General features: G+C 47.4%; 1 protein-coding gene across 3 annotated transcripts; it reads right to left on the bottom strand.

Annotated features, from left to right (window-relative positions):
* Positions 1 to 9: 9 nt before the first annotated feature.
* On the bottom strand, positions 10 to 16,632 carry IRF6 (interferon regulatory factor 6). Of its 3 annotated transcripts, none has more exons than XM_037027579.1 (9): positions 16,543 to 16,632; positions 12,435 to 12,518; positions 11,695 to 11,871; positions 7,021 to 7,225; positions 5,899 to 6,027; positions 4,303 to 4,476; positions 2,671 to 3,063; positions 1,406 to 1,524; positions 10 to 732 (listed from the first exon to the last, which is right to left on the bottom strand). In XM_037027579.1, exons 3-9 carry the CDS (start codon positions 11,866 to 11,868, stop codon positions 508 to 510), a joined length of 1,419 nt encoding a protein of 472 aa, XP_036883474.1. In that variant the 5' UTR covers positions 11,869 to 11,871; positions 12,435 to 12,518; positions 16,543 to 16,632; the 3' UTR covers positions 10 to 507. The 3 variants fall into 3 exon arrangements, with proteins under 3 accessions (XP_036883474.1, XP_036883475.1, XP_036883476.1); XM_037027580.1 differs by having other exon boundaries at positions 16,485 to 16,572; XM_037027581.1 differs by lacking the exon at positions 16,543 to 16,632 and adding an exon at positions 16,381 to 16,464.
* Between the last annotated feature and the right edge of the window lie 5,880 nt (positions 16,633 to 22,512).

Raw genomic sequence — 22,512 nt, 5'->3', positions numbered from 1 at the left:
ACAAATCAGTGCTTGAGGGAACTTTAATGAAAGCAAGAAAAAAATGTGGGGCAAGAACAATGCAGTAGGGTTCTGTTCCAGGCAGTTTTATACAAGGAGAATGAAGTCATCAACACAGAGTTTTCAAGCAGGCATTATTTCAGGCACCGTTCCAACCCCTTCTCTTTACAGTAATGAATCTGAATCCCAGAGGTTAAATGACTTGGTTCAAAGTCGCACGTGGGAAGCGAAGCTGTAACTAGAATGCTGGTGTCCAAAAGCCCCAGGCCAATTCTCCTTCTACTAAATTATACTACCATGGGGATGTTTAACACAAAGAAAGGGAAAGTATGAAAGGTGATTTTTCCATAAATTAAATCAACTCGAAGAGCCAGACATCTTTGGAGAATCAAAAACTACTCACATTGTTAGAAAGAAAAGAGGCTTTAAAAGCTGGTTATATCTGAATAATAAAAAATATCTGTATGTACAATATTGTAAAAAAGGGAAGGACGATGGCATTCCTGGTTACTGAGCCGGCAGGGCGGGGGGCAGTTGCATGCTGGGGGTAGGCTGCATGGGCTGCCAGCTCTCCTGGGTTTGCAGGATCCGATACAGCTGCTTCAGCTGAGCAACGATGTTATCTTTGATGTCTGGAGTTGAGATCTGCAGGCGGACACTGCCACTGTCAAAGGATCGCGTGAAGTCGCCAGAAAACATCTCGTAGATCATCCGAGCCACCACTGGAATAACCTGTCCAGGACACAGAGCACACGGGGATCTCTGAGGGAAAGTTGTTTGTCAACAGCAGGAGGGAGCCAAGATGGAGACGCTGACGAGTGAGGCCCAGGGAAGCCCCCTAGTCTAGATGCAGGACTTGCCTTCATCTCTCTGAACATCCTGCCAAGGTTCACTCTAAAAGTTGAATCAAATGAAGGTGAAAGACGTAGGCGTAGCATCACATCACGTCACATACCTAAGCAAACAACTGCTCACTGAGCAAGACTTTCACTCAGATTTTCTCCGTTGCCCATCTTGTTACACAGATCCAGGGGCCAAACCCCTGTGATCTTGCTTCTACTTCCTAGAATAAGGTTAAGTTCTTAAAAGTAATTCAAAGGTTTTTGTAAAAGAGCCAGAAAGGATATTCTGATAAATTTCAGGAAGACTCTAATGCCAGTAAGAGAATGAAAGATCAAGTCTCCACTAAATCCACTGCCCATTTTGAGGGCCCTGTATTCCACTGCGTGGACCTACTGTACAACGTACAAAGCTGGACTTTTGCAACTCCATCTGATGGGATTAAAATCCACACCGGCTAATGGGTCCTTGCCCAGGGCTTTACCCTGGACTCTACTCTGGACTCGCTCCAGGAAAAGCTTTGCTAAAAAGGTAAAGAGTTGTTGACATAGCCTTATCTCCTCACCTGAACCAAGATGAGTTTCCTTTCCAGGGGTTTCCCATCTGGCCATTCTTCCCCAAAGCACAGGTAGATCTCAAATGGCGGCTGCTTCTCTATCTGCCCTTTCTGATGGGCAATGAGCTCTGCAGAAGGTAGAAGAGCAAGTTTGGGTCATTCTTGGTCCACTCAGTAAATACCATCTTTTTCTTTTTAAGATTTTATTTATTTATTTATTTTGGAGAGGAAAGGGGAGGGAGAAAAACATCAATGTGTGGTTTCCTCTCACACACCTCCGACCAGGGACCTGGCCTGAAACACAGGCATGTGCCCTGACTGGGATTGAACCAGTGACCTTTTGGTTCACAGGCCGTTGCTCAATCCACTGAGCCACACCAGTCAGGGTAGAAACTATTTAATTTTAATTAACTTAAATTTAATAGCCACATATTGTGGCTAGTGGCTACTATATTAAGATAACCTCAAAGATGGTATTTTGCCCTGGCTGGTGTGGCTCAGTGGATTGAGCACCAGCCTGTGAATCAAAAGATCACTGGTTCGATTCCCAGTCAGAGCACATGTCTGCATTTCAGGCCAGGTCCCTGGTGGGGGTGGGGGGGGGGTGAGAGGCAACCACACATTGATGTTTCTCTCCCTCCCTTTATCCCTTCCTTTCCCCTTTCAATAAATAAATAAATAAATATTTTTAAAAAGAAAAATTAAATCGTTTCTTTGTCACATTAGTCACATGTACATAACTCAGTAGCCATATGTGGTTCCTGACTATCCTACTGGACAACACAAATATAGAACATTTTGATTATTTCAGAGGACACCACTGAGTTAGACTTGGGGTTCGAACCACGTTGTAAAATTTACAACTCGGTGTTCTCCCTAAATCTGTCTGCTTGGATTCACCACTCGGATATTTTGCAAAGGAGAGGAGTATATGCTTTGCTGATTATGATGAACAGGGTCTCCTTCCAAAGTCAGAGATAAGCTGGTAGCATCTGGAGCATTATGCCAAGGCTGTTTCCCTCTCCTGCCACAGAAGGCACCCAAACCAACCAAAAAATAGCTTCTAAGTACATAGCATTGGAGCAGAACACCGTTCTTAGTTGCCCGGGTCACTTTTCATTTTTCAGAACCAAGGTGCTCTTCAACCTTGACCTGCTCCAGAAAAAAAAATGTTTGGCTAAAATCTTTACAGAGCCAGGCCAGGGGGAAGGGATGAAGGAAGACATATTTTCAGGGACCAGTTCCCACCATCAACTTTTTGAAAAAAGACTCACCACTAAGGAATGTTTCCAGACAAAACAATTTGACCTTCTTTTGTCTCTCAATCAGGTTGGGAGCCACAAGCGATGGGGCACATGGCCCAGACCAGTACACCTTGCACTGACACAGCCTGATGGCATAAATGGCATGACCGCTGACCTCCAGAATCAGTCCTCTGTCCATGACATCTAGAAGCTTGGTGGTGAACAGCTTCTGCTTCTCATTGGCGATATGCTCCGGACCTGGGAACTTGACCTGCTCCAGGCTGACAGGCCCAAAGAGCTCCTCCTGGTCAGGCATAGGACCCAGGTCCCCATAGAAGAGCCGGCAGCCCTGGGGGTTGCTCACGGTCAACGTCTGCCCATATTCCTTCCCACGGTACTGAAACTTGATGTCCAAGTCAGTCACTGCAAGGTGAGAGAGGACAGTGAGAATCCTGCTCTGTCTACTTACATCCCTAAGCCTCATGCAAGTCCATCGAGATCGAGCCACCTTTCAACCAGCATTCAGGAAGGCCACTGCCATAGTTATCCTGCCCGTAATAAAGGGAGACATCAACATAACCCTGGAATACTCACTCAAAAGGCTGTCTGGAAGCAAACTGTTCAAAGTCCACCTACGCTGTCTCTGTTCGATCACCATACCCCAAAGGCTAGAGTTTCTCCAAGCAAAGTTCTGAGTCCTGCTCTCCTCATTTCAGACTGAGCCTTTGCATCAATAGGCATAAGAAAGAGCTAAAAATGAAGGAATCTGGCTTGTGTCATATTTTTGACTCATTATTTACAGAAGCCAGAGGAATAAGAAGAAATACAAAGTCACCTTTCTGTTTTAACAGTATATCATTGGAAGGACACAGTTCACAGCAAACTAAATTTTCACTCAGCAAGTCTCCCTATGGTCTTAAGAAAGCTACCAGCCTCTTAAGACAAAATTCTAGCACTCACATCCCCCTCCCCACCATATGTAGATTAAAAGGGATTTGGAGCATTAACAATGATTCTTTCTTCTTCTTCTTCTTTTTTAATCCTCACCTGAGGATATGTTTTCATTGATTTTTTTTAAAGAGAGAGAGAGAGAGAGAAACATCAATAGGTTGCTTCCCATATGCACCTCCGCCAGGTATCAAACCCACAACATAGGTATGTGCTCTGACTGGGAACTGAACCCACAATCTTTGGTGCACAGGACGATGCTCCAACCAGCTAAACCACTCCACCAGGAGGACAATGATTCTTCATTGAAATAAATTCATGCCCAAACTAGAAAAAGATTTCCTCTGGGCACTAACATCCCTGATCCCAAAACTTCCTTGATCATATCTATGGCCATTACCTTCCTATCCCACGACTGGCCTTCTCCCCAAATTCTCTAGCCACACTGATAAACCCAGGTCTTCCACTCAGCTAAGAGGTGAGTAGTCTGGAGCTATAACCAATCAGAGCATCCCCATGGGCAATTTATAAGCTAACGTTTCTTTACTTCCTCCCTAGCGGCTCATCATCAGTTGGCCGGGAACCAGATACAGAAGGTACCTGAGGAGAAGATAGCTATTCTATACAAAGCAAAGACATGGATGGAGAAGGCAGGGCAGGAAGGAACCATAATAGGAGCTGAGGACCTGTCAAGAAAGATCAGGGCTCACTTACTTGGAAGAGAGCTGATCCACAGCTCTGGAGAGCTATAGAAGGGCTGTATAGGTGCCTGGGGTACTTCCATCTCCAGAGGTTCAGTTTTCGGCCACACTGCTTCAGGACTGCAATTGCCCACACTGCAGTTGCTAACGCTACAGTTGCCCACACTGGCTGGTGCCATGGGAGAGCCTAGAATAAAACGATGTGGGTGAGCAGGCGGGGGCACCATACGGGCATATCACCTGGTCTGAGGCTCTAAAATCTGACCAAGTCAACAAGCAAGAGTCAAACACTGGAGCATGACTCAATCTGGCAGCCCATCACTGATTCCCACAACTAATAAGAAACACAGTTCCTCACAGAACCTGGTTGTCTTACATAAAATGAACTCAACCGAATTAGTCGATTCGCTTTGACTAGTATCACTTTATAATAAGTTCCATTAAAAACAAATACTTCTATACATGTGAAACATCTGGAAGGATACTCAAGGCCTGGGAAGTTCTGTCTCCTCCAGGGAAGGAAGGTTCAGAGATAGAAGGGAAGGAAAACCTTTCCACTGATTATCTTTTTGTACCATTACAACTTGTAAGTTTTGTGAGAATATTATTTATTCAGAAGTAGCACATTGAAACTATTATTAAAAGCGGGTAAAAAACCCATCTTATTCCCCAGCTGTTGGCAAAGTTGTCTCCAAAGTCTGCCGGTGTCTCCTCCTAGCCTCACCTCTCAGGCATCTATCCTTCAACAATTCTTCTTCCTCTGCCCCAATAGCTCTGAAATCACAGAGGTTAATGATTCTTCGACCCTTTGTGTGCAAGGCTGGTTAAACCTAGGTACACATTTTACTTTTTCTTTTAATGTATGTCCCACCTCTTCCTAAAAAGGTTCCCGGGCAGCCCGCAAGCATCTCATTGACCCACAGTGGTCAGATGGAACTAGACAGGCAGCGAAAAGCTGCTCAGCTGCGTGCACGTCAAGGAGCATTTCAGTGGGCAGTTCCGGGAGGATGCTACAGAGGAGCAGCCCGCCTTGTGGTCAAGCAAGGGAGCCCCCCCTTGGGGGCTCAGAACATGCAATGGGAGACTCCGTGCCTGCTCTGTTACCCCATGACATTCCAACCTCTCAACTCATGTTTCCTGGGAAGCTGAATCTGAATTCAAAAAGTCCACAGAAGCAAAGTCCCTTGCAGATAAATTCCGTCATCGGAGTCTAGCACTGAGAGCTGTAGAAACCACAAGTTCTCATCACACAGCCTTAGCAGAGTAGACTCTGTTAAGGAAATGCCACAAAACTTACACTGACGGAAAGGGCAGAAGAGTCGGCCTACAATTCATGAACATGCCATCTGCAACTTGGTCTCAAGGAAACCAGCAAAATGTATATGTTTATATACTTATATGTGAGACTGGGAATGCATAACATTTTTAACTAGGGCAGCAGAGTCCCCTTGCCTATGGCCCCTACTTGCTAATGGCCCCTTGCCTGTGGCCCCTACTAGCTGTGACCAGCAGCCTGGTCACTGCTCCCAGGGTAGTGGTGGCCGAGGGGCCAGCAGTAGCAAGGTCAAAGCCCTCCTCATACCTCTATACCAGCCATCCCCCTACTCACCATTAATGTTCAGGAAGGGAAAGGTGTCCTGGATGGGAACGTGGTGCTGTGACTGATCCAGCTCATCTTCCTCGTCATCTTCGTCCACATCATTATCCTTCTCATCCCAAGGAGCAGAGCCAGTAGATCCTACCAAGAAACAGACACCCAAGCCCCCAGGTTGTACTATTATCCCTGCAGCTGACCCAGGGTGCGAGCTAGGGACAGAGGGCACAGCGGGTCCTGGAGTGCAGTGTGCACCCTCAGTGCCCCAACCAAAAGGAGCAGGAGCTGAGGGTGGGTTAGTCTCTGGTCCCAACTCTTCCCACAGAGCCCCGATGTAAGCTCTCTTCTCCTCCCCTATTCAGGAGCTACAGACCCTGGTCCCTTCTCCAGAAATCTCTTAATTTGGACTCTAACCCTCTTTCTACACATCAGCATCACTTTTAAGGACTGAAGGACAACTTTTCTCCTTTGTCCAATGTGAAGACAAACCCTTCCATCATGGCATAGCTGCACTCCATGTATGGGAGGACAAACCAAATTTGTCTGCCTCTTAGCCAGTTCTTGTTAAGGACTGGGTAAATAGAAGGATCAGGTGGTATTCCCTTAGTAAAAGCATCCTAAAATTTAAGGATCACTCACCACATTTATAGAGAACTTAAGAGCTTCTACATGTTATGTTGATTGATTTTTACATCAGCCTTTGAAGTAGGCAGGAAAGATGAGCACCCACATTTTACAGTTGAAGAAACTGAGGTTCACTAGTTCAAATGCCTTGATTCAATGTCCCACAAGTAGTGAAGTGATAAGAACCAGGTTTAGAACCCAAACCTTCTAAGTTTTAATTCCTCCTTCTAAACTACCTGGCTTCTCCTCTTAACATTGAGTCCCAAGAGCAGTTACTTTTCAATAGGAATCTATACTCTCTCTACTTTCTCATCATCCTCTTTAAGCAATTAGGCTACTATCTATTCCCCTAAGTGAGCAAGAAGATTTTGCTGAGTTTACATCTTCTGTTCTTTGGATCCTTCCAGAATAGATTTTCTTTAGCCAGGCAATTTTCAAGTCGACTATCTCTTTAAGAGTCCAGCCTAGAACTTGGCATACCGTCCACCTTCACCCCAGCAGCTGGGGCCTCACCTGGGTTAATGATCGAGCCCTGGGGCTGGGGGATGTCACACACTTGATATATCTTCACTGGGTTCATGGGCACCTCCTTGGTGCCATCATACATCAGGTTGAATTCCCTGCTCTTGTTGAGAGCGCAGCGGAGCTGGGCCTTCCATTTAGCTGGGTCAGGGTCATCCACCCCTTCTTGGTACTTCCCCGTCTCCACAGCCCAGGCCTGAGGAACAGGAAACTGTGGTGAGTACCTACTGGTGTCCAGAAATGCCGCAAAGTGCGCTCACCCTCTCACACACACGCACCTTTGCCTGACTGCCCCACCATTCCAACCCCAATTTACAGAGACTGAAGTGAAAAATATCACCCGCAGGACCAGGCGAGGCAGGGCCTAAGGGACATTAAGTCATATGCAAACATAGTCTTTTGAAAGGAGGAGCCTTATCTTGAGTGTTAGTACCAGCACCACCTGGCTACAATGAAGGGTTGGAAATAAAGAAAAGTCTAGAAAGAATATTCACCAAAATGCTCATGGTAACTTCAAATAACAGGATTTCCAGTAATTTTTGGGGGGGAGAGGAATTTCTTGTTTTTGACGTGAATTACTTATCTAATAATTAGGCAAAGGAAATGGCCTACAATATGAAGAGTTTGGCTTTGCTGTTCCCTCCTCCTCCAGTCTTTAATTCAGTGCATAAATAATTGTAGAAATCAAGTGCCTTCAGGAGTAACAGGGGGACAGGAAGCACAATGGGGGGTCAGCCTGACTCAGCCTAAAGCCGAAGGCGCACACCCCCTGCCTTTTCCTATTTCCTCAAACTCCCACCTCACTGGAAACACTGTTGGGAACACCAGTGGCTGGTGGCATGGGCTAAAACTGCCTCCTCCTCCTCCGGTTCCTCCTTCCAGACCCAACAGGCATTTACATTTCTGCTGCCGGGACAGCCACACTCCCCTCCTGCTAACATATTCTCAGATCTCTATGCTTTCTCCAGGAGGGTGACATGTTCTGAGGCAGAAAGGGGGATGTCATTAGCAGGATACTCAAGGTCAGGAAGCACATACCAACTTGTTGGAGCTACCAGGGCATACACATCCCTTGCCCAGTCCCAACTCTCCGCCTCTGCTCCTGACCAAAGACTTCTCCCTCAAGCTGAAATGCAATTTTTCTGCCCCCTCCTTTGAGATCTCTGGTTGGCCTCTGTCATCCCCTGTGGAGCCTTGTAATCATGCAGAAGTTTATTCCAGTGCCCAATGTAAATCCTTCTCCAGTTCAGGCTCACTTCTTACCATCTTCTCCAGACTCGGGGTCTCCTCCATTTGTTATGAAGTATAAAATGAAGAGATTTGACAGCTGTGCTGCCCCAGGTGGCTTAGCAGGTACCATTCCATCCAACCCCTACTGGAGATTTCAACTTCAGTGGTCCCTAGTGCCTGAGAAGCACATCCCCAGTTGTGCTTCATGCTACCAGGCCTCACCACGTGTCCCCCATTTATCTGATCCTCTGTGCCCACTCCCACTCTGGCCCCACCCAACTGGCTTGGGCCATGTTGACTTTGGCTTGGGTCTGAGCATTTCTGTGGCTCCCTAAATCCCTGCCCCTCCATGGAAAGCAGCCAGACTAACCCAGAACCACAGCCCCAACCTTCCCGCTCACAGCAGAGCATTCCCCCAGGCCTGGAGATGACACGGAGGACCCACACTGATGCAACGAAGGTAGCCCTCATCACATGGCCATCATTGAGATTTATTCTACAAACGTCACTTGTGCAAGCCTATTCTGAGTCATGTTCTAAGATTCTGGCCACTGTACAGGTCCCTATTTCACTTCATAAAATGGAAATGATCCCTCCTTGGCTAGTGTGGCTCAGTGGATTGAGCACTGGCCTGCAAGCTGAGAGGCTACTGGTTCAATTCCCAGTCGGAGCACATGCCTGGGTTTCGGGCCAGGTCCCCAGTTGGGGGCATGCTAGAGCCAACTTATCAATGTTTCTCGTACATTGGTATTTTTCTCCCTTTCTTCCCCTTTCTCTAAAAATAAATAAATTTTTTAAAATGGAAATGACCCCTGCATTTTTATGATAATTTATAAATTCCCTCCCATATATTCTTTCATTCAATTTTCACAACAATCCTGTGAGGTGAGCAAGACTGGGTTCAACCCCATTTTACTGGAGGGGAAACTGAAACCCAGAGACCATGCACGTAACTCATGGTAGCAGGGTCTGAAGCCAGGTCTTCTTCCAATTCTTAGTCAGAAGGCAAGGTCTGAGAGTGCCGGAATAGGTAGGCCTGGGTTCAAATCATGGCTCCACAACTTATTGGCTGTGTGATTTTGGTAAGTTACTTCACCCTTCAGAGACTCAGTTTCTGCATCTACAACATGGCCCTTACAGAGTTGTTGAGAATTATATGACATGATGGACACAGGGTATGCACCAGGTACCCACTTTATAACTAGCACCCCTACCCCACAATCCTGTCAAAGGTCCATCAGAGCTTTAGATCTGTGAAAGCAATCTTACTCTTCTCCTGACTTCCAAGGCTCTCCCCTAGCATTCTGCAAACAAATATACAGATGGAAATAAGACAAAGCAGCCCTGGCTGGTGTGGCTCAGTAGACTGAGCACCAGCCTGTGAACTAAAGGGTCACTGGTTCGATTCCTGATCAGGACACATACGTGGGCTGTGGATCAGCTCCCTGGTGGGGATCTCGCAAGAAGCAACCACACACTGATATTTCTCTCCCTATCTTTCTCCCTCCCTTCCCCTCTGTCTAGAAATAAGTAAATAAAATCTTTAAAAATAGGAAAGGAAGAAGACAAAGCAGCTCCTGACAGCCACCTTTACCTCAAGTCCTATGCACGCAGATGGCTCTCCTGAGTGGGGCTTCCAGGAACCAGCCTCTTCCCCCATAGCCAGCCACCACCAGAGGCTCCAACAGCAAACCCAACTTCAGACCAAGACCACAGCTGCCAGCTGGGCTGGGCAGGCCCATCCCCCTCTCCCTGCCAACTCAAACAGTTGGTGCTGCTTTCCAGATGTTTACCTATCTCTTTTATATCACTGTCTAATTTTTGAACTAAGCATTCACTTACTTTCTAAGTAATCTCAGCCTAATTTTCTGTCCTCCGCTTGACTCTATACCTGACATAACTGAGTTGGGTGGGAGCCACCTCCAAGATGGCTGTCCTTTGAGATGTGAGCCCTCCTTTCCAGATGCAATCTCAGCAAGAACCTGAAGCATCAATCTTAAGAGGCCCATGGTGGAGACTTGACTTCACTTGTGACATGCAGCTCATAGTCAGGAAAAAAAGGATGAACTAGCTTCTTGGTGACTTGGAGGTGCAGTAACAAAAGTTATTCATGAGATGGACGCCTGGCCAGCACAGAGAAGTGGGCCCGGAGTGGAGGTACAGGCCAACCTGCACTTCCCAAGTGACTGACCATGTCACACCCCTTCTCACAACCAGCTTCCCACCTACTTCTTCTAAGTCCAGCTCTCGTTGCACTTCAATTTTGGAAAATGCCAGGTGATTATATCGTATTTTTGGTTAAGTTACATTACTCTTCTAGCAGAGCTATTTTTTTTTTTTGCTTTAATGTAGTTTTCTTTATTTATTTAATTTGTTAACTATTTTTAAATTATAGTTGATGTACAATATATTAGTTTCAGGAGTACACATAGTGATTAGACATTTATATAATTTATGAAGTGATCACCTTGATAAATCTAGTACTCATCTGATGCTATAATTACTACAATATTATTGACTAGATTTCCTTTGCTGATTTTTATTTTTAAAAATATTTATATAATAAAAATAAAATAAAATCTCCTTTAATTTTTTATTTAATTATTGTTCAAGTAGTTTTCTGTCTTTTACTCCCATCCCATCCCACCCCCCCCGCAGTGCTCCCCACCTCCCTCCCATTTCCACCTCCCTTAGTTTTTGTCCATGTGTCCTTTATACATGTTCCTGTGAACCCTTTAATTTTTAAATTATTTTTATTTAACGAATATTTTAGAGAGAGAAGACAAGAGAAAGAAACATTGATTTGCTATTCCACTTATTTATGCATCCATGGATTGATTCTTATATGTGCCCTCATTGGGGATTGAACCCACAATCTTGGCATATCAGGACAACACTCTAACTAAACTATCTGGCCAGGGGAAATCACCAGTAATTTTTAGGCAAAGGTATGGATGGGGCAAACTATTTTAATATCAAAAGAAAAACTTGCAGAGGGCTCTCTACACCCATCCGACAAACTATGCCAGGGGCCTGCTAACACTGAATAGTTCTGCCCTGTCTGCAGAGCCCTTCCCAGGCTCACACGGCTTTCTTCATAGCAAGAGCCCTGGGTGAATGGAGAGGAACGGTCAATTGCTGACACTTGGGAGTTTTCGGAACAACTCACAGGAGTTAGGCCAACTGTACCTGGGACCACTTGGAATGCGAGTTGGGTAGCTTCAGCCAGTGGGAAAGAACAGACAAGGCCCCGAGAGACAGGCCCCAATGAGAGAAAGTTACAGACGGGCCCCAATAAGAGAAAGTACTGTGCCTGCAGTGTCCGAGCACCCCCACCACAGACTCACGTCAAAAGAGAAAACAAAATAGGACATAAAAGCAAAATGGTCTGAGAGAACTAGAAAACCTTTCAAGTCATATGGTAAGGTCCTTTACCTTAAAAATGGTATTTTCCTCTTCTTGTTGGGGGCTATGCCGAGTGGCGTGTTTCCAGGGAATCTGGAAGCGTTTGGAGTCCCTGTGTAGCCAGATGAGCCCAGGGTACAGACCACTATCCACCTGGGCCACCAGCCAGGGCTTCAGCCGAACTCTGCGGGGGTGGAGGGCCATGATCTGGGTGGGGGAGGGGGAAGAAATGGGGAGAGCAGGAGAATTAGGCCAGTCACTGGGAGCTTTTCCCAGCCACCGTTCCCTCATGATAGAGCTACAGTTTCATTAGATTACAGCAAAGAAACTAAATATGGGAATAAACTGTGCCAGGTGGGGAAGGAAAGAAAAGAGGTTAAAAGGTTCTTTTGATTCTTATTCCAAAGCCATTTATACTTCATGCTCTAGCCAAATCAGACTTATCATGTAAGTAGATCACATTTCTTCTATTTAAATCCTGAAACAGAAAAATGAAAAGATGATGTCATCTCTGCTGGAACACAGTCCTTCCTGAAATACCAAGGGCTTTGGAAGAGAAGGAAAATTGCTCTTTTCAATCTCATCTCTCAGGAAGGGGGTGGTGAAATAGCTATGGAAACAATAAGGAAGGGTATGGGCAAGAATCTCCCTTTTTTGACATGACAACTAAAGACAAATGGGAATATTTCAGTCAAAAATGACACCATCACGGTGAGAGAGAAGTAGACTGGGCAGGGAAAGGGGGTCCCAGTTCCAAAGGCCTCACTTACATAAGTGAGCAGGCAGTGTGTCCACGGGGATCTGAAGGGCAGGGACTGGAGTCAGCTGTCCTTTCTCTGGGCCACCCAAAGATTCTGTACCAAGAAAAAGGGTTCGTAACTGGTTATCCACAGAACAATCCTCCACAGAACAATCCAGTGTGTGGGAGAAGACTGGGGAACACTGGAGACAAAGGCTCTGAGAATCCTGCCCTGCAACTGAGTCTGGTAAGCTCAGAAGCCCTAGAGCAATCAAAGACCACTGTTCCCACCCCTGTAGTGCTAAAGACAGTCACTGCACCGCTAGGACAGACTGCTTACCTGGATTTGTTTATTTCCCCACAGAGGCTGGCTCTGATTGGCTGCAGAGCCAGCCTGGGTAAAGTCTGCAATTGATTCTCATAAAAATACCCAAGCAGAGCAGATAACATTCGGGCGCCCGCGCCCACAGCAGAAAACAAAGGCTTGCCCGGATTGTGTGCCCCAAGGAAAAGCCAGTCACTGGAGAACTGTTTGCCCGGGATGTTGCACTTTAGGTTTTTGGGTTTTTGTGGGGTTTTTTTGGTGTTCTTGTTTTAGTGTGTTTTCACTTAAGGTGAGAAAGAAACATCTGAAAAATAGCATTCATTCAACCAACAGTTGGTCATCAGCCCTATGCTGGTTACCAAACCCTCAAGCTCAGTGTTTTCGTCAGACTCCTGCCTGAAGAAATCTGCAGTGGAACAGCTCAAGCCCCACAAAGACCTGCAGAGGTAAGGAATTTAAGTCACCTTCACGCGCAGAAAGGTCCCCAACAGGATCAGGGTTTAGAAACCAAATCAGTTGAGTCAGCAGGAGGCTCCCACTCAGAGGAGCCTGGTTGCGGGGGTGGCCCCTAACACCACTTCTCTCCCCGGCCAGACTTCCATCCAGTGGGGAAAACCCAAACCCAGCTCAGCCCCTGGCACTTTAAAAGCAAGGCTGGAACCGCTCTCACCTGAGCCTTCTGACCCAGTTACCAACTCCTGCAACTGAAACCTTCCCCCTGGGAGCACAGCTCAGCGGGCAGGGCAGGTTGGCTGGCATGCGGTGTTCAAGCCCCCACCCCCCTGGTCCTGGCCCCGGTTGAGGTTGTTTTGCAGGGCAGCAAGACAAGCCATCAAAACACAGGGAACATTTACCTTATAAGGAGGAGGAAGCACACTCTCCCAAAGGCAAATTCTACCTTCTCCCCAGTCTCAGTCTACTGCAAGGGGGATGGGGCAAGGGAAGGATGAAAAGAATAGAAAAACGGGCAGCGAATCAGTCAACCCAGCAAGGGCCTTTTGAGAATTTATATTGCAATGCATCTAAGTCCTGTGTCTGGGCCTGTCTGACACGTGAAATCCACCCCTTGATGGATGGATCATGGACTTTGAAGAAAATTGCTCATTCTAGTTGATCCACAGCCCATGAAGAAAAAATGAAGGCAACCAGGCCAACACAAGGAACTGCACATAGCGATGGGGAAGGAGAAGCAGCCACCCATAGAGTCCCAAGATTAAGATCTGGAGCCCTGGTTTCTCAGCGTTCTCCCAAGATGGCAGTGGCCACGGGCAACCCCGCCCCAGCCTGCCCTCCTCCAGGCCGCACCTCCATCACCACCTGCTAACCTCTCCACCTTCTTAAGTCAGCCAAGATCTCCCCACCCCACCTGCCACCCAGTAACTAAGACTAGAAATAGTCAGAGAGGGAAAATTTGGAAGCAACCAAATAACAGAGGAGAGTGACTAATTACACGTTCACAGGATGCAATATTAAGCAATCATTAACAACAGGGCATCTGAAGAATTTTTATTGAATTTGAGGGGAAATGCAGCATATAATACCAACTGTATAGTAGTATCTCCTTTTTGTAACATACAACACACGTGGGTATGTATATACCTACCCACAGAATTTTCAAAAGGGAAAGAATACACCAATGCAAGAAGATAGTCTCAATGGAAACCTGGTGATAAGATTATAAGTGAATTTTATACTTGCCTATATACTTTATATCTAATTTACATCTTCCTGCCATAACAGGTTTCAATTTTTTTTTCAAAAAAATATAAACGGCAAGTAGTATTTTTTAACCACAGGAAGCTAAGACATTTCTTGGCCACTGGAAGGTACAAAAGGTGATGGCCTTCAGCTAATGAGACCATGGTGACAATGACCCTTAATATCTACAAAGGCTTTACAGTTTTTACATGAGTGCTTCCTTAACATGTCTGATTTCATCCTCCTGATCTGGAAATGGCTTCATTCTCATCCCCGTTTATAGCTGGGTTAACTGAGACCCAAACACATTAAGTACTTTACCTGGGGCCTGGATCCAACACTCCTGAGTCAGAGTGTGCGGTACCAAATCCTGTCACTGCACCCTGCCACCCAAGTCCCTCCCTTCTTCCACACACTAGGAGAGTAAACCAAAAACAGCAACAAAGATGCCCGCAGCCTGAAGAGCGATGAAGTGGTCAGGAGAAGACAGGCACCCATCTTCAAACACACCTAAATCAGAGTTTTCTTTCAAAATGTTCTCACCTCCCAAACCCTAATGCCCATAGAACAACCCTGGCCTAGTGGAACTTGGCCCTGGTATCTCTCACTGCCATCACAGTGAAATTCAAGGCCTGTATCACCGACATGTATTTAACCAGCCAAAGAACAAAGATGCTAACCCACCCACTCCCCTCACAGGGGGCACTGAGCAGGCACACTTTCAACCCCCACCAAGGCACTAACCGTCCTCTCTCACACCCCCATTCCAGAGGGCAAGGACTCTGTGAACACACCACAGACACCTCTGCAGCCCCTGCTCGGACAATTTCCAGGGACACCGCTCCCCCAAAGCTGAGATTTGGCTGTCAGCGGTTTTCCACAGAACAAAACACATCGCTATTTCCTGCAGACAGGCCTCAGTGGCGGTCCGGATTTTTCCCCTTCCTCCTGGAGGGAATTAGAATGCCAGCTTCCAGGTTTCCCAGACTTTCCCGCTGTTAGTTTAGCCCGGCTCAGGAGTAAATTCTGGGTCGGCAGCCACAGTTCCCGTGCCCTCCCTTCTCCCCTGCAGTGAACCTGGGGCTGTGAGAGCAATGTGCAGGGTACTGGGTGCTACTGTCAGGCATTCCTCAGGCATACACTGAACCCGACGCGACGCTCCTGGGCCGGCCCCAGCTGTCACCCACGCACTCGAGTGTCTTCCCCCTCTCCCTTCCCTGGCTTCCACTTTTGATATTCACCAATAGCAGGGCTGGGGCAGCGATGACCTCCGCCACCAAGCAGAAGCCTTGTAAAGTGTGGCATCCCGGGCCTCCCTTCCAGTAATCCTGGGAGATTTCCCACATTTCTCCACACCAGCCCTGCAGCCCCCACGGGGGAAGAGGGCCTCACCCCCGAGCAACCACGCCCGTCACCACCCTCCCTACATACACCCAGCTGGTCTACCTGGAACCCCACCGGTGCCTACCAGGGCAGCGGGCCTGACTGTGCTAAACAAAGTCAGGAGAGAAAACAAAACTGGCTAAATTGGCCTCCCCACCCCCAATTTCCCAACCTTCCCTCCCTCCCCAGCACCTAGGGCCGGCAGACCCCGAATTCCGTCCTTGGGTACATAGAGGCCGGCGTCAGAGCGAGCCGGTAAGACTGGAGGGGTGGAGACGTCTCAGCTCCATCCGACGGTGAGTGGGTAGGAGCCCAGAGCGGGCTGGGCGGGGAGGAAAAGGCAGTCGACAGCAGGTAGGGTTCGGAGGGCCCAGCGCCCTGGGGTTGGGACAGCGCAAAAGCCACCTGGACCAGGGCAACAGGCAGCCAGTCCCAGAGGGTACGCCCCTCAAAAAAAAAAGAAATACAGAAGAAACTTCCCTGAGCCCACAAACGCTGGAGCGGACCTTTTTTCCACCAGCGGGCGTGTCCCTCCTCCCTCAAACTAGCCTCCAGAAGTTGGTGTCCCCACCTTTCCTCAATCCGGCTACCAGAAGCGGGCGTCCCTCCAAACCATGGACCCAGTTAAGATCACCAGTCGCCACTGTGCTCCTCGACGGGTTAGGCAAGTAGTACCTGGCTCTACGGAGGTAGGGACTGCGGGTTCCGCTCGCAGTCCCGCGCCAGCCCTTACCTGCTCCGCCTAGGTGCGCCCAGCTCACGTCAGCGCTTCTCCCTGGACGCCGCAGTCCCCGGGCCACCTGGCCACGCCTCCCAGGTGTGGCCACGCCCTCCTGCGCTCAGGATTGGCCGGTTGCGAGAAATATGAAACTGTGTTCTTGCGCGGCCCAGCCCGGCCCAGCCCCTGGCCCACAAAGTTCCCCTGCTTCTTACCCAGGCTGAGAAATTTTCCGTATTCAAGCTCACACCTTATGCGGGGTGCTGGTGGTCTGGGAAACAGGAAGCGACTGGGAGGTCAGATCTAAGTCTAGAGGGTGACACCTCTCTTTCGTGCCCCTTAATTACCCTGCGGTACAGAGACTGTTAAACACAGATAAAGGTTTAAAGATTCTGGGTTAGCCCGACTACCAGTGGGCCTGTGGACACAGGATATGGGGAAGGCATTTTTGGTCCCTTCTGGGGGAAAGGAAGCCCGGTGGCTTTCAGAGCAGGAATTCTGCCTTTGCTCTACCTGTGTGACCCTGGCTAAGGTACTTTGATGGTTTCAGTTTCTCCATCTATTAATGAGAATAATAGTCCCTGCCTTTTCCAATAACTAACTCTCTAGCAAAGATGAAAAGCATGGCCTCTGGAGATTCGCACCCCAGTTGTTAATCTCACTTCAAAGTGTTGGGATTCAAACCCCAGCTCCATTGGTTACTATAGACTGGGGGAAATTTCTGAGTTATCTGGACCTCAGTTTCTTATCCGAGGTAGGACAAGGCTAATAATAGCCACCCCCTAAAAAGGTATTGTGGGGAATCAATATGTTACTTAACACAAAGTGCTTGGAACAATATTTGGCACTTATCAAGTGCTATATAAATACTTGCCATTTGCCCTGGCTGGTGTAGCTCAGTGGATTGAGCGCGGGCCTGCGACTCAGACGATCAGGTTCGATTCTCAGTCAGGGCACATGCCTGGGTTGCAGGTCAGTTCCCTGCAGGCCAACTCCCAGCAGGGGACGCACGAAAGGCAACCATACATTGATGTTTCTCTCCCTCTCTCCTTCCCTTCCCCTCTAAAGATAAATAAATAAATAAATACTTGCAATTTTTATCAGTGTGTGAAAAGTCCTATATAAACAGTGCCTGACAGAACAAGATGGGATCTCCTGTTATTACCTGAAATTCAAGGCCTGTATGTGCCTTGAATTTCGATGAGAAATTTGATGAGATTTGCCTCACCTTCCCCTCTGCAGTGAACCCCAGTCTGTATGGAATACATGCTTAAAGTCCTGGCCAGGTCTCTCAATTGGTTGGAGTGTTGTCCCATACACCAAAATGTTGCAGGTTCGACCCCCAGTTGGGGAGCCTACAAATGGCAATCGATCGATGTTTTTCTCTCACATGAGTGTTTCTCTCTCTTTCTCTTCCTCTCTGTCTCTATAAAAAATAATAAAAAACATATCCTCAGGTGAAGATTTAAAAAAATACATTCACAGTACTTACAGTAAGCTGTATACCACTAAATGAGACCCTGAAAGCACTGAGCTGTCACAGGTAAGAAGAGGCATAAGCAGGGTGCTCAGGCTTTGGAGTTTAAAGCAACGAGTGAGAGGCTGTGGAGGAGTAGTGTGATGGGTTAACTGTACCACCCCTAAATTCATATGTTGTGTGTCGAAGTGCTATCGCCTGCAGTATCTCAGAACGTGACCTTACTTGGAGATCATCTTTATTGAAATGGATTTTGAGAGAGACAGGAAAGGAGAGAGGGAGAAATATCAATTTGTTGTGCCACCTATTGGTGCCGTCATTGTTTGCTTCTTGTATGTGCCCTGACTGAGAATCAAACCTACAACTTTGGTGTATCAGGATGATGCTCTAATTAAATGAGCTATCCCATCAGGACATGGAGATAGAGTCTTTACAAAGCTAAAATTAAAATGAGGTCACTAAGATGGGCCCTAACCAATATATGACTGTTGCTTATAAAAAAGGGAAAGTGGGACGTAAAGACAGACACAGAGGGAAGATGATCAGAAGAGGACGTCTCCAAGCCACGGGAAGGCCTGGAACAGATCCTTCCCTCAAAACCCTCAAAAGGAACCAACCTTACAGACACTTTGACTTTGAACTTCCATCCTCCAGAACTGCGAGACAATTTCTCTTGTTTAAGCCACCCAGTCTGTGGTACTTTTTTTTTTTTATAGCCCTAGCAAACTACAATACAGGTAGATTGGAGAGCTCTAGATTCGTAATAATGTGGGCTTGACTCCTAGTCCCAGTTAAGCCTAGGGGCAGAGCCATCAAAGGCCTGGGAAGACAGAAATCCCCGAGCCTGACTCAGCCAGCCTCTGTCTCAGCCCCTGCTTATGGTCACCCTTTCTTCATGCAGGGGAGGGGTATCTCATCAGCACAGCCAGATCTTGCCTACTGAGGAACTCAATGGACAAGCCCAAGGCTGGGTTCCAGAAACCAAACAGTAAGGGATGGGGGAAGACCACCAGGAGGGTCTCATCTAGGGGAGCTAAAAGCCAAAGGCATATGAGCCTAAGCCCACACATAGGCATTCACATCTGTGCTAGCCGAAATTGCCATGACTAAGGTGATTTATTAAGGATTCTCTTTAGAAGACAAATATTTCAGAAGTGGAAAATTCAAGCTGGGAGGGCCTTTAACATCCTCTAGTCTGGAGGGTGAGACTGACTTAGATATATTTGTTTGACCCACACAGTAATAAGCACCAGGAGATTTCACATAAATAACCGGATTCTCAGCACCCTGGGCCAGCGGTCCCACCTTGCAGTAGCTTCCCATGTAGAGGGGTCTACCATTGCATTTAGCACAACCCCACCGTATTGGATTCCCTCATTTACTTTAATTGCCTGCATTAGTTTGCAACCTCTAGTCCAAATTCCCCCTTTTTACAGGTGAGAAAACTGAGGCCAAGGGAGGTCAAATGATTTGCTCAAGGTCACACAGCAAGTTAGCCACAAAGCCAGGAACCTAGGGCTCTTTCCACTTGGACCTGGCTCACCACCCCAGCCAGGGTTTTTTCTTGTTACATCTGCACTGGTTGTTAATTTTTTAAAAATCACTATGTATCTAGGCACTTTTGGTACTAGGGTGAACAAAACTAAGTCCCAACACTCAGGTCACTACTGAAGAACCAATGGAAGGGGATGAAGCAGGAGGAATTAGAGTAGAGACCAGGAGGAACTTTCCTGACTCTTTGAATGGTGAAATCTGGCTTGATACACACCTCATCTGTTTGGTCTAAGGAATAAAAACAGATTGTGAAGCCCTTCAAGGCTCTGGAGGAATCAGCTCTATGTCCACGAAGAGATCCTTGGGACTCAGACATCCCCTGTGTGGTGCAGGCCTGCGATGTTCCCATTGTTCGCTCTCCATCCCTGCTCAGGTAGGGCCGTGCTGACTCACCACTGAGTCTGAGTTTCAGGCGGTAGGATGTATGTTTCAGCACTGGGTCTCTGATTCACAAGGACAGGGAGCGGGGATTCCCCACGCCTGCTCCCGGTTGGCTCTGACTTGGTGAGGAGGGGTTTCTCTCTCCACTCAGAGGCTTTAGCCTCTACAATATCAAGCATGAGACCCCAAACCCACTCTCCTGAGCAGAGCAGAGGGCAGGGCAACTAGGGAGACTCCCGGTGGCTCCGTGCAGTAGAGAGCGTAGGGCCCCTGGAGTCAGTGACAGCACACGCTCTCTGAGACTGAGCTGCAGGCTGGTGGGGCTGATAGTCGGGTGAGGACTCGGGCTATACAATCTAACTCTGCGCTCTCAGAGGCGCTCAGACCCCAACCAGCCTTCCGGAAAGCATCTGGAGTCCATCGGGTCTACCCCAGTCCTCCCTCCATCTTGGTTTCCCTTTGGTTCCATTCAAGTGTTTTACGGTACCGAGGTACAGATGAGCCTAAACATTGCCTGAACTACAGCCTAAAAATTTTTTAAGATTTTATTTATTTATTTTTAGAGAGAGAGGAAGGGAGGGAGAAAGAGAGGGAGAGAAACATCAAAGTGTGGTTGCCACTGGCATACACCTGGCCAGCAACCCAAGCATGGGCCCTGACTGGGAATCGAACCAGCAACCCTTTGGTTTGCAGACCCACGCTCAATCCACTGAGCTACAATCCACTGAGCTACACCAGCCAGGGCTAAATTTTAGCGCACATCAGTTGTTGCCCCTTCCTCTGTCCCCCCTCCCTCCATAGATTCTATCCCTGACTGCTATACAAATCCTAGAATTATCATTATTTCTGCAACAGAAGCTGCACCAGAAATAAATTCATACATGAATCTCACTTTCTAGCCCAGCCAGTGAAACAGACTGCTTCAAGAATGTAGGAGCATTCTCACTAAGTTTTCAGACTCTTTTTATCCTTGAGCCTGACTGGGCACTGGTAAGTGTTCTCAAAAAAGCAGCTTTCTTTGTTCCAAACTTGGGTCTATGTGGGAGGAGGAAGGGGAAATACAAGGACCAGTAAATCCCTTGGAATTAAGCTACCCACCGACCCCCACTCCTGGGGACCCTTCATCTATTCTTTCTTTCCTTCAGTGCCATACCCGGGGTCCAATTCCATCTCCCCTGGAAAGGAAGTTTCCGTTGGCCCTGCAGACAAAAGAGCCCAATAAGAAACCACAACTATCATGCATGTGAGGGTTCACAGTCCTGATTTCAAATACGCTGCCCTGTTGGGACAGATCAGGGTCCTGATTCTGACTTCCTGGTCAACACCAACCCACCCACTGAGTGATCACATGCTGCTGTGGGGTGGGGTCGTGGACACAAAAGCTCTCTGAAACTGGCCAACTGCCGTGCAGACTGGGGAGATCATCATCGCTGTTATCCGCTCTTTGTTTCCTCATATAAATGATTCTTTCCAGGTCTCAGTCACATCTTGGGGGGGCAGCAGGCATAGGCACAGGCACAGTCCAGCCAGGACCTCGTGTGAACCAGGAGGTCCTGGCACAGGGCTAGTCTCAGGGGAAGCTCTGTGAGCACTGGACAATGTGTTGACTCCAGAAAAATGAGCTCTCTGGGTATATAGAATGGGAGGGGGAGTGTGGTTAGAAACTGGACTGGTTGATCAAGCACGTTTTACCCCCTCTCCCTCTCCATACCATTCCAGTCAATGATAATGAAGGAATTTTTAAAAGAGATCGACCCACAAGTTTAAGACAGGACGAAAAGCATGGGGAATTAAGAAGGAATAAGAGATTTCACCAGAAACATTAGGAGAAGACATATTATTTCAACAAAAATAGAAAGTGGGGAGGGCTGATGGCTTGGTTACAGAGCTGTCAGTACTATTTGATTTTTAAAGCAGATACGCATAATATTTGAGAAAAATATTATCATTACTATTTTTTTAAAAGAAAGAACAAAGAGCTCCCAGGAGTCACGAGACCTGGGTGTCAGGCCTTTCTCTGGCACTGGGTCACGCTCCTCCCTGTTGTCGTCTGAGCCTGAGCCCTTCATCTACAGGAGCTGGACGCGTTCCGCAATCACCTTCTAACCACCACGAGTCCTAGGTCTATGATTCAGTTCCAGCGGCAGCACTGCTGTGCTCCCCAAACAACCTGTGCTTGGAAATTTGTCACCAATACCCCCTTCTTTCAATTCTTAGTTGTACGAGCTGGCTGGACCTCAGTTTACTCATCTCATAGTTGAGTAAAGGTTGACAAGAGAATTAAATGAAATAAATAAAACAGTAATAGGTCTCAGCAACAGTTATTTTTTCTTCACTGCTGCACCCTCCCGTGTTCAAGGAAGGATCTGACACAGGGCTGGGCCCCAGCATTTACTTAATGAAAACCTGAAGAATTCAGAAATGAATTGCTACATATTTACTCTTAAGCCAGGAAGGATACGAAGTTCCCTTACACACATAATTTCATTTCATGTTTTCTACGTTGTCTCCATTTAGAGGGAAAGCTGAGGCTTTTTACCAATTGTCACCAATGGCAAGGTCCCTGGGTCCAA

The sequence above is a fragment of the Sturnira hondurensis genome, unplaced genomic scaffold, assembly GCF_014824575.4.
Source record: "Sturnira hondurensis isolate 20B ecotype Veracruz unplaced genomic scaffold, ASM1482457v3 Scaffold0019216, whole genome shotgun sequence".
Taxonomy (NCBI): Eukaryota; Metazoa; Chordata; class Mammalia; order Chiroptera; family Phyllostomidae; genus Sturnira; species Sturnira hondurensis.
This window is presented reverse-complemented; position numbering and strand designations above follow the sequence as displayed.